Source organism: Microcebus murinus, chromosome 1 (assembly GCF_040939455.1).
Source record: "Microcebus murinus isolate Inina chromosome 1, M.murinus_Inina_mat1.0, whole genome shotgun sequence".
In the NCBI taxonomy this organism is placed as follows: Eukaryota; Metazoa; Chordata; class Mammalia; order Primates; family Cheirogaleidae; genus Microcebus; species Microcebus murinus.
The window spans coordinates 144,439,087-144,451,452 of NC_134104.1; the positions used below are offsets into that span (position 1 = coordinate 144,439,087).

General features: G+C 49.5%; 1 protein-coding gene across 1 annotated transcript in view; it reads left to right on the forward strand.

Annotated features, from left to right (window-relative positions):
- ITGA9 (integrin subunit alpha 9) overlaps positions 1–12,366 on the forward strand; it is a 343,148-nt gene that overhangs the window by 78,740 nt on the left and 252,042 nt on the right. The window contains exon 15 of the mRNA XM_020285519.2: positions 9,356–9,516. Coding sequence (XP_020141108.2) covers positions 9,356–9,516 — 161 coding nt within the window. The remainder of the gene's footprint in view (positions 1–9,355; positions 9,517–12,366) is intronic.

Genomic DNA, 12,366 nt, shown 5'->3' on the forward strand with positions numbered 1-12,366 from the left:
TGCCGATGACAGGCACACTGGCTGGACACCTTTTTGGTGTGAGGTTCCTCCCCTTCTCTTTCCTGCTTATCAACATCTTTCTAATTTCACACAGCCTCCAGCTCTAGGACAAATAATGTCAGACCCCAAGCATCCTTTCCCCGAATGTACATGGACCAGACTGAAACCTCACTGGATCATGAGTGGGACAGGCCTGTGGTGGGACTGGCAGAAATACGGTGCCTGGAGCTTGGCCCTTACGGAACAGTTTCAAGCAGTTAGAAAACAGAATTGATGGGGCCTCAGAGGCTCCCCATTGAGCTTGCAGCATCAGGCAGATGTCGGGGGCTTACACCATTTACTGTGGAATTGGAGACCAAAGATGGATGTTGGGATTGGGATGCTGGTTTTACAAAGGCTTGGGTTTCTAAAAGAAGGGGGCTGCTTTGAGGATTGAAAAGAGGCAGGTGTTGCCCTGACAGGTGGTAGCTGTCCCTGCCGTCTCTCTGATTGGCGAAAGTCAACTTGCTAGCCCAACTCCAGACACTGGACTCCCAGAACAAGATCAGGTCAGTGTTGACTAGAATTCAGAGGATGTGATCACCTTAAGGAAATAAATCTGGATCATTATACAGATTAATAGGTGCTTTGTTTTTACTTAAAAGGTTGGTTTAATAATAGAAAGTAAAACTCCCGGCAAACAAAAACACCAATATGAGCCTGGACTCACTGATGTTCTTAGATATTTTTAATGTCACAAGTGATGCCCTTGCTACTCATCAGCATCACTGGCAGCTTGGTCGAAATGTAGACTCCTGGGCCCTCCTTTGGACCTGTGAGTCACAGTGTGCATTTTAACAAGGTCCCCACTGGATTTGTGTGCACATTGGAGGAGCACTGGTCTGGAGCACACGTGTGTGTACATATTCCAAAACATGCAGACACACACTTCGATGAACTAGTTCATTCCTTGGCTGCACCTTGAATGTCCTACCTTACTTAAGAATATGTTCATCCTTCTCAGCTAGCTGTCGCATAGGAGATTTATCTTGATCTTCAAGGGGATCGAATAAGCTCAACAATTAAACTTTGTATTTATTTATATAGTTGTTTTTTTCCTTTTAAGAGAGCTTAGAAATTTCAAGATTGAAGGTAAATGTATGATAAAACTTGAGAATTGGTTAGTGAGGAGGATTAACAACATTTTTGGATGTAGCAAAGTAGGAAAAAGAAACTCACTGAAGATCATACAGCTATTGGTGAAGCCAGGAGTTGGAGTTGGATCTGATGGTGCTTAGTTCTGCTTTCCAACAGCTAGCCCTCACCACCTCCCTAGTTGTTTAAGATGCCATAGTCTTAAGGAAAAAAGCTTCCTGGTGGTCCTGGGACTCATGAGTCCTCTGTCAAATACCACCTCATGGTATAGTTGGACTCCATTAAAAACATTTTTAAAGAATGATTGAAGATCCATTTTGATGCACATAAAAATAAGCAGAACTATTGTAGAACTCTACCAGAAGCAAGCAATTAATAGTTCCTGAGTGTATTCATTTAACAAATATTTATTGTGTGTCCACATGTGCCAAGCACTAGAGATGACAGTCCTGCACATATGGGGCCCCTACAGTAGGGAGGTGTAGAGAGTTTCTGCTATTTTGATCTTGAAGCAGTGCACTGAATGTGAGGGCAAATTGGTTATAGCAGGAACAGAGGAGAAGAAACCAAGATACAAGTCTAAGCAGGAGTGACATCAGAACATGAGACAAGTGGTAGAGCACACTCTGGTTTGAAGGCTCCTGGGCTGAGCAAGGATGAGATGTGGGAGCCTCCTCATGCTGTTCCCAACCAGTGGCCCTTTCTGGGGGCTGTCAGGCCTCAGCCCTTCACTGACCACTAGGCAGGATTACAACGAAGGCTTAGCCATGGCCCTAGAGGTGTTGGGTAAAATGGAAGAGACAAGCAATTGCAGGACCTGTTGTGCCGTACCTTGTGGGCAGTATGAGGCCACCTGGCTAATATCCAGCTTCAGGTGGGAACAGCTCCACACGTGTGCACCCCACATCCAGGTCTCTTCCTTAGCCTCCATCTGCCATATGGGTTCACAGATGAAATCAAAGATCCATTTACACTCCAAGGGGGTGTTCACCCACATTTATTTAAGAATCAGGCTTACAGGAGATGGTAACTGGAGAAGTTTGGTATCAACAGGTCAATGCAGAAGATTATGCATCCCTGGCATTTTTCTGTCACTTTCTCTGGCATTCGGGGAAATAAACTATGTCTCAATCTTCTCAGTAGAGGGAGAAATGCAAAAATCTGTCCAAAAATAAACTGGCAGTGGAATGGAGAGTTTGGGGAGGGAACTATGAAACTGTGATGGGAAATGAGGGAAACTGTGATTGGAAACGATAGAAACAAGGGAAACGGTGGGAAACTGTGATGGGAAATGAGGTGGAGGTGAAAGGTAGCTTGTAGGGGCCCAGCTGTGGGTGGGTTGTTCCAGAATTCAGCATAGAAGGCAGCCCCTGGACTCCATGTGGTTGGGAAGATCAGGTCTGCAGGTGGAGGAAGGATGAGGCACCTGTAGGGCACAGACATACTCCACTCTCCTCTCGGCTCAGCAGAGGGTGCTGGCTGGTCAGTATCATCTCCTAGGCCTCTGCATCAGGAACCAATGGCTGGGACTCTGGGGTACCAGCCTTCCTTACCCCCTTGCTGCCTGCTGCAGAGGGCTCAGTTTGTCAGAAGGATGGCCACATTTGGGCACTGCAGGCTGGGCCCATGGTGTGCTAGGTATTTCTCTATGGCTGTCAGAAGTGGTGTCTATCTTCTGCCATCTTCAGCCACATGACTCGCTCTCTGAGGATGGTTTGGGGACCCATAAACAGTTGCTATTACAGCCTTTGTTGTGATAGTTTCTTTTTCTCTGCCTGGTAGGGCTCGAGTACAGAGAAGTGACACCAATTGCCTCTTTGCTTCCTGCTTTAGGGAAATCATAGCTCCTACTTGATCAGGGCAGTATTCAGGACCAGCTGATTAGCAAAGCCACTAAAATGGCTACTATAGCTTCTGGAAATACTGTGGGAAATATAGACTTTCTCTCTAGGTGGTGAATCTGCCTTGGCCTCCTCTGAAACAAGAAGAGCCCAGTTAGGAAAACAGAAACCACACCAGTTATTTTAACAGAGGGAATTTAACACTGGGAATTGGTTAAGCAGGTCATAGAGGACCTGGTAGTAACTGCAGGAAGCAACTGCTGCTGCTAGGTCTACACCAGTGGATCTCAAAGTGTTGTATCAGCATCACCTGGGATCTTGTTAGAAATACAAATTATAACCGGATCAGAAACCCTGAAGGTGGGGCCTGCAACTGTATTTTAACAAACCTCCAGGTGGCTTAGATTTGAGAACCACTGGTCAAGGTTATGCTTGGGGTTAACCACTTCCTTGGGGCTATCAGAACCTGTAAGCTTGGAGAAGGGGCCCTGTAGAGCTGGGACCCCCTCTGAGGAGGGGGTGGGTGTTGGTTGGTGCTGCGGGTCTCTCTGAGAGGGTATGGTGAGGCAGGCTCTGGGGGCTTGGGAAGAACTGGAAACTAGAATCAACTGCTGTTGAGACCAGCTGCCATGACAAACTGTTGCTGAGTTAGGCTGATGGGAGTAGGAAGCGGGGTGGAAGGAGTCCCTTCTCCCTCTGCAGGCTGCCTCAAGCTCTCCATGTTGGCAGAGCCTCACAGTGAGCCACCGGCAAGACAGAAATGACCTCATTTCAGGGTCCCAGCCCCAGCATCATGGTGCAGAGTAGGGAAGGCCGGGTTGGAAGTGAGAGAGCACAGCTTCATAAACCAGCACAGCAAGTATCCAAGTGACATCGAGTTCCTGAAGCCCCAGTTGGTCATTCAATCAACAAGTAATAATTAAGGTCTTACAAAGCGCCAGGCACTCTGCTCAGCCCGGGGGGACAGAGCAGTGACTAGGACAGGCAAAGTCCTTGCCCTTGTGGCTCTTGCACCTGGCATGAGGGAGGTAGACACTCAGGATGGAAACAGCCGATGCCCCCACACTGGCTCCTCTAGATGTGCACTCAGCCCGTGTGCGCAGACGCCGTGCTCAGCGCTGCCTCAATGCAGACACGGACCCTCACTCTGACATGGGGCTCCCCAAGAACTGGTTTATAGCATATTTCATTAGGCATTTTAAAGCAGTTCTGCCTGTCCCAAATAGTAGTATTAATCTTCCATTCTAGGCCTGGGGAGAAGCCTGTGGCTCCATGCAACCTCCTGGATGGCACAGGTAAAGGTGGCAAATGCTCTGCCCAGGGAGCCTCTGCCCTGGACCTATGGGCTGTGCTTGGACCTACTCGCTGGCCAGGCTGAAGCGTGCACTTGCTTGTCGGTCTCTGGAGGCTGGGAGTGGAGCTGGCAACTCTGCACTCTCACCAGAGTGCCCAGTGCAACCAGGAAGGGATGGTCCCTAAGTGAGTGATCCAGTGCCCCTGTGTTTCCATGGCTCTCAGACAGCCCGACAAAGCTGTGAGCAAGCAGAGGTGCCTGCCCTGCCTCCAGACAAACAGCTGTGCCCAGGTCCTGAGAGGTGGCACCAAGGTCATCCATACCAGGAGACTTGTCCCCAGACTCTTCTGGTTTTAGGGTTGCATTTCTACTCTGGATAGCGTTTGCACACAGAGAACCTTCTCTGAGCTCCTTCTGGTCTCTCAAGAAGCTTGGAGATGGATGGGAAGATGAGGCAAGTCCATGTGCTATGAGGAATGGGGTAACCTAGTCTAATAATTGCTACCTAATTCCTTGGGCAGAGAGGCATTTAGGAAAGCTAGGAAAGTGGAAATATCCTTCTTTCCCCTCCCTCTCCTGGGAAACTCTAAGGGCAACTCAGAGTAACTCTGGAAGGGGAATTTATTAGTAGAATTTCACAGCTGAAATCTTGTTCTGATGGAGAATGAGAATGAATCGAAACTCGCTGGGAGGGACCAGAGCCAGAGTTGATGAGAGACAGCTGGCTCCCTCCTGGCCCAGGCCTGTGTGTGGGGCCCTCGGGAACCAGCAGTGTGTGTGTGGGGGGAGGGGCAGGGAAAGGAGGCGGCTGAAAGTGTTACTCGGGGCCGATCAGCTTTTCCATCAACATGACATCATTCGACAGGGCCAGGACACAAGCTGCCAGAGGAAAAACTTGAAGATGTGAAATGTGCTGTTGGATCAGGCCCTAATCAGAACCAGCACCCTCCCCGGGTCTGATGGGGCTGCCTGGCTTGCATCAGGGGTGGCTGCGGGCAACCCAGCCTGCCTGACGCACCCACCCTCCCAGGCCCCAGACTGCCGAACCCCACGAGCCAACTGGCTGCTCTGTTGACATGTCCTCCGCTTCTTAGGGCTCCCTTCCAGGACTCTTGGGTGGGTGAGGTTGGAAACTACTAGTCGGGCTCAGGGCTTCAGAATGGTCTGCATTGCTTCTTGCCTCCTTGCTCAGGCAGGGTTTCTCATCACGAATCTTGCTTGCTTCTAGAAGGGAGAGTCTGATACAGAGCTGACCTCTTTTGTGGGTAATTTAAAATGTCAGCATACCTTTAAAATCGAGAAGCACCACGCAGGCTGTTCTAGAGATGAAATGTTTCCAAAATGATTGCGCTTGGTGAATTGGATAATTCGGCACGTCTGTGATTGTATATACTGTAAGATTGTAGAGAAATCTGAAAGGTGAATGTACTGGCACGCACGCCCTGCTTGAAGCTGAGCAGCGGTTACCTTGTCCTCAGCTCAGTTTCTGTGAACTGTGGGCTGTCTGTCCCCTCCCCGGAGCTGCAAGAGGGAGGTATATTGGGTCAGTGATTCTTCAGGGAGATGGGACTTCAGAGGACCAAGGTTGGTGTTTGTAAAGTACTTAGCACAGTGCCTGGCGCATGTTGAAGGTTGAATTTATTCGCTTTTCCTGACTCGCACTGTGTTAATTTGGGTTCTGCCCCAAACAGAGCTTAGACAGAGGATCTGAGCACACTGTTAATTCACGGGGATCCCAGGAAGCACCAGCAGGGATATGGGGTGGCGAGACAGGAAGGGAAGGCAGCTGGAGTAGTTGAGGTTCTCCAGAGAAACAGAACCGAGAGAGAGGTGGGGCCGAGCTAGAGAGTAGTCGATTGGTTTTCAGGGACTGGCTCACGACACTTTGGGGGCTGGAAAGTCCCCATTCTGCAGGGCAGGCCAGTGGGCTGGAGACCCAGGGAAGAGCTGATGTTGCAGCTCCAGTCTCAAGGCAGTGTAGAAGCAGAGTTCCTTCTTTTTGAGAGAACTTGAGTCTTTTTCCCCTAAAGCCTTCAACTGATCGAACAAGGCTCGCCCACATGATGGAGGGTAATCTGCTTTATTCAGAAATCTACCGATTGAAATATTTTCATCTAAAAATACCTTCACAGTGACATCTAGATTGGTGCTTGACCAAATATATGGGTTCAGTGGCCCAGCCAAGTCGACACATAAAATTAACCATCACAGCGGCCAAATGGAGGGTGTATTACTGAGCGGGTTACCACTGTAGATAGCTAGAGCTTAATCCTGCTGGGGAACCCTGATAGTCAGTGTAGAGCATGTGTCAGAGTTACCCCACCTGGGGGGCGAGGGAGCTGGGGTCCTGCATGACTTGAGTTCCCTGGCCCTCTTAGCCCGCCCTGCCTGTGGGCAGAGCCCCGGGGAAAAGCCCTCGGGAAGAGGGACGCAGGTGCTGGTGGTTGCACGTTGGGCCGGACAGCAGAGAAATGGTAAAAGACAAGAGGATGTGGGTGGGGGACCAGTACCATCCGCTCTATCTTCCTGTGTTCATTTCCACCCAGATTTTCTCTGAGCGCAGCTAGCTCATCTCTGGCAAGCTAGCTCAGTCCTGCTGGCCTCTCCGTTGTCACCCTTCCCGAGGGAAGTAGCCCTAGTTCTCTCACCTGGGAAGAAGGCTGGTCTGGGGTATACAGAGGACAGGCTGCCACTCCCATCGTGGTTCACCTGACCCAGGCCTCGGGCTTGTCTTCCAGCAGTGTGCACTTCTAGCCGTGGTCTGGCTGAACAGAATGTGGGAACCCACGTCATTGAAACTTAACCTTTCTTACTGTTGGGCTGTTGCTCAGGGAAGTTGTGAGCAGCAGAAAGTAAATTGGCCAGAGTTTAGTTCTAGATCTTTGCACTTGTTTGGATCTGCTGTGTGTGCATTTAAAAAAAATGTGAGTTTTTGGTCAAGTAATGAAAAAGATGCACCGAGAGCCGGTATGGTAGGAGCAGAGGTGAAGAGAGTTCTAGACTCGCCTCTGCAGTGATGGCTCTCTGACCTGGAGCAAGTCTTGTTCCCTTTTGGGACCTCAGATCTCTCATCTCATAAAATGAAGGTTTTAAACTCTGCTCTCTAGGGTTGCCTGGAAGCTTTGACATCCCATTTGCTGCTGCTGTCCGCACTGGAGTTGGCGTGTCATACTTGCGTCATCTCCAGTGTATTTTATGTTGAAGCACTTTCCTGTATGCATTCTTTTCTTCTTAGTAACGGCATCTCCTGAGATTATCCAGATCTCAGGTCCCTCCTGGTGACAGCCTTGCCTCATAAGTCAGCTGTTTGCTGGAATAAACAAGTTGGGGCAGACTCGCTCCTGCTGACCAGGAATCCGCCAGCTCGGCCTGGCCAGACCCCTGAGATGGCAGAGGCCCAGGGAAGCCATTAGAGGCATCAGAAATATGGCCCATGGCAGCCGCAGAATGTCCATTCAGGTCACCTTCCTCTCCCTCTCTTCATAGCTCCCCCGGCGGCTGATCCCTTTGATATTATTAAAAACCAGAGCCATCCCCGCTACCTGGCTTTGTTTACTCAAAGCATGGGGCTGCTTTTTACTGATGCAAAGGCCAGGTTTCCAGGAGCCAGGTGTGTGGAGCCCGGGGCCCGGCTGGGTCATCTGCTTTAGGGACAGAGGCTCCTGTTCTCTCACTTTAAAAATGACATATTCCCGGCTGGGTGCAGTGGCTCACACCTGTAATCCTAGCACTCTGGGAGGCCGAGGCGGGATCACTCAAGGTCAGGAGTTCAAGACCAGCCTGAGCAAGAGTGAGACCCCCGTCTCTACTAAAAATAGAAAGAAATTAATTTGCCAACTAAAAATATATAGAAAAAATTAGCCGGGCATGGTGGCACATGCCTGTAGTCCCAGCTACTTGGGAGGCTGAAATAGGAAGATCACTTGAGCCCAGGAGTTTGAGATTGCTGTGAGCTAAGCTGATGCCACAGCACTCTAGCCAGAGCAACAGAGTGAGACTCTGTCTCCAAAAACACAATAAAGACATATTCCCCAAAACAGTTAAAAAAATAAAAAGAATTGGGGGGCGGGGGGTGGGGAGGCAGGGGTCTGACCTCTCTGTCACAGAAAAGCAGTGAAATAGGTCCACTATTACTGAAGCCATATTCATATTTACCTAATAAAAAACACATTGCCATACATCTACTTATAGACTCTGCAATTTGGAGGTAAAGCCTTTTGGGTTATCAAGGATGTATTTGATATTGTGGCCATCTTTTGTTTCTTTATGTCCCAGACTGTGTCAGAGCAGTTCTGCCATCTGGCATGACACATTCAGGTATGGGGGATGAGTTATTCTTGGCAGGAGAGGGCCTCAGTGCAGATCCCACCATGGTCATAGTTTTGCTGAAGGGACAGGCACTACAAAATGTTCGAACACCCCAGTCTGCTACCTGAGAATAAAGGCAATTCCAGCCTTCATCTGAATTTCCGTGCACGGAAGCCCCATCGAGGCCAGAGTTTTTGCCTGTGTTGTTCATCGATGTATCCTTTGTGCCTACAACAGTGCCTGGTGTATAGTCAGTGCTCAGTAAACCACGGAAGGCACACAGTCTGATGGATGCTGTGGTACAGAGCCCGACTGCATTGGTGAGATGAGTTAGAATTATTGGACGTGATGGCTCCCTTATGTTGGGCATACATCACGGTGCTATATAGGAGTCAGTATCACATGAAGCCTCCATAATTTTAGCAGCTTCTAGCAACGTTCTATAGGGTTTTCATGACGTTTGCTTGTCAGAACTCTAACCTGTGTTGGATGCAACTAACTGTTGTTGTGCATATTGGTGGCTCAGTTGGCACCGCGGGCATGAGGTTTGAATCGGGGAGAGCCCTGAAGTGGGACACACAGAGGGTCACTGGGAAGGCAGAAGGCATCCTGGCTACATGCCTCTTGCCAAGGCGGTCTTGACTTGGGGTTGCAGTCCTTCATTCAGTGGAAGGCAAGCTGGGTACATGAAACGTGCATGTGATACTGTCAGGGGGAGAGGAGGTGTCCTCGTCACGACTCGTGCTTTGCTGATGTTTTGGCCTTTATTTCTTGGCAGGCCTGAATTACGTTCTGACGGCCGATGTGGCCAAAAAGGAGAAGGGCCAGCTGCCCAGGGTCTACTTTGTGTTGCTGGGAGAGACGGCGGGCCAGGTCGCAGAGAAGCTGCAGCTGACCCACCTGGAGGAGACGTGTCATCACTACACGGCCCACGTTAAGGTCAGTCCTGCCTCCTTTTTATCCTCAGACTTTGATCTCTACAGATGTTCATTTGGAGCCGGTGGAAACCACTTTTATCATGCATTATGTATGCTCTGAATTCCAAGATTTTATTTCACAAAGAGGAGAGTATCCATTTCTTCTTCTTTTAAAGTTGGCTTCTGACAGCCCTTTCGTTCATCTTACTGTGTGGTCTCAGCCTCTGAGGAGGGACATGGGGGGCCACGAGAACTGAGGTGGTCCCTGACTCTGACTTGTTCTTTTAGGAGGTTTTTTATCCTTCCCCCTTTATTAGCTCAGTGATATTCTCAGAAGAGAGCCCCAGAAGCACATGCCTCTGGGTCTGCAGTGAGGTGCTGGATCACACCGCACCTGATGCCTTTCTCAGTGGTCCATAACACATCAGCTTAGGGTCATAGTTAAGGCATTTTAAAACTGGTTGGGCTAGATTTTTCTCCTGTGATTACGTCTATTTATTTTAGGAGTGCATTTTTTGGCCCCTTTCCCCTCTCAGTCTAAATAAACCTTCAAGTATTTTTCTCCTCTTGGAATTATTTGTTAAATACACTTTGCTGCTAATTTAGGAGGCCAGGCTTTGGTTAGCTACAGAGCCAGGCTTTGGTTAGCCACCCCTTTGCAGGCACATGCTGCCTAGCTGGAAGTCCTGTGGTGCTTGATGCAGCTAAAATGGTCAGACGTCAGCCGATGGGCAGGGTCAGATAGTGAAGGAGGTGGAAGAACCCATCTAATCCAGGGCACGTGGTGGGTGGAATGAATGTGGATTTCGGAGTCACTCAGGCCCAATGTGTATTGAGCTGGATGAGTATTGTGACCTGTCTCAGTCTCTACACCTCTGAAAGGAACACTGTAATACCTACCTTGAAAGGTGGTTGTGAGAATTGAACATTACATGATGAATTTACTTAAAGACCTCACATGGTGTATGTATCGTAAGTAGAAAGCATTCAGTATTATTATTATTTGGTTGGGCCATACATAATTGCCAATATTCTAACATTTTTGACTCACAGAAAAGGCAGTTTCTTATAGTTCAACCTAATATTATTAGGCAGCGGATTTTTTGACCCATAGTTAAAATAGTCTGTAGATGGGAGATGGAGTGTCATTCTATTATTGCATTATTAGTGCCAGAGCCAGGAGAGTAACAGCTGCTTCTAGATGCTTCTGGGCTGTATATAGAGAAATGCCCCACACAGCCATGGCACTTGTCCTGGCCCAGAGCACACAAGTCCATGCCCCTGGGATGCTTTTCAGTGGGGCTGGGCTGTGTCTTCTGCCAGAACTCGTGCTGGGGCCTGCCCGGACCAGCTGCCCTACGGCTTGGGGTGCTGCCCATTTATAAAGCTGTCTGTGCTCCTGTTAAGCCAGCCAGCCCTGCCCTGCTCAGTCTTAGGTTACATTGGCTTGTGGGCGCCTTGGGGAGTGTGAGGCCACTCAGGACAGGCTCCATGCAAGCACCAGGCCGTCGAGTGCCTGTGTTCAGTGATTTCACGTTTGCTGGGGACTGGGCATCTTCTCTTGGGCTTCCTTATGCTAAGTCTATTCCACAGTTGCTTTGCTTTGGGGGTTCTTTTTAACTTCCTGCTTTGGCGGAGAAGTTGCCCTTCGTTCATAGTTACTGGGTTTCCTGGCTGTGAGGCAGGGCCACACGGTGCGTGCAGGCCTTTTGCAGAGTGCACTGAAGGAGTGGCAGTAGTGAGGCACAGGCCAGAGGGAGGGCTCTTTCTACGGTGGCCTCTGAGCATTACTAGGGAAGAGCAGGGCTGCTACTTCCTAATACCCAGGGTTGCCAGACTCAGCAAATAAAAATATAGAACTTACAAGTAAATCTGAATTTCAGATCACAAGTGAATGATTCTTGAGTAGAAGTATGTCCCCAGTATTGCATGGGCTATACTTATACTAAAAATGATTTGTTGTTTATCTGAAATTCAAATCTGACGTGGCATCCTGTTGGGAGATCCAGCTCTGCTGATCTTCCTCCACTCCGCAAGTGGCACTCCTCCACTCAGGCGAAACCTGGCTGGCAGGAGAGATTGAGACGGCGGTCAGAAGAGTTTGGGGGCTGAGACCAGGGCTCCTGATTGCAGAGCGAACACAGACCTCTATGTGATCACCTAGGTTGTTTTAGGGAGAGCAAGAGAACAGGCCTGATTCAGCAAAGTGGGACCTGGGGCAATTTGGATATAGTTATCGCTTGGCCGTTTTCTCACGCAAGGGGACAGGAGCAGAGGGATATACCAGGAAGTCACATACCTCTGAAGCTCTATGGTTCCAGAGGCAACGTTGATGTTAAGGAATGCTCGAGGTGGCTGGTACTTTACAGCCACGAGGAACATTTGTTTCTACCGGTTACCGTCTGGGCCACAGCAGAGGATTGGGCGAATGGCAGAGTTCCATGGTGAGGATGGGCACTCCGTCTGCAGGGTGGCACAGCTGGCCGAGGAGTGGGAGGCATGCATGGCCCATGTTTATGGGCCGAGGCTCGTGTGGGGGCTGAGGCAGGCAGCAAGGGTCGGGGAGGGAGCGCGGCAGCTGGGCTGCCTCCCAGAGTAGAGCCTGGGAGCTGCCGGTCAGGACTGAAGAGCAGGACGCAGTGTTTCCTACGAGTGGAACTTTCTCAGTGGAGCTGGCTCTCGGCTTTACAGACAAGTCAAGGAAGATAAATAAAAGCGTCTGGCTTATCACACACCATATGGCTAGCAGACAGCGAGGCAGGCATTAGGGGCTGGGTGTGTTTTGTTTAGGCTATCTTTACGTATTTTTTTTTCTTTTTTCTTTAAGCCTATTCCAATCTTTTTTTTTTTTTCCTTCCTTCCTTTTCCCTAG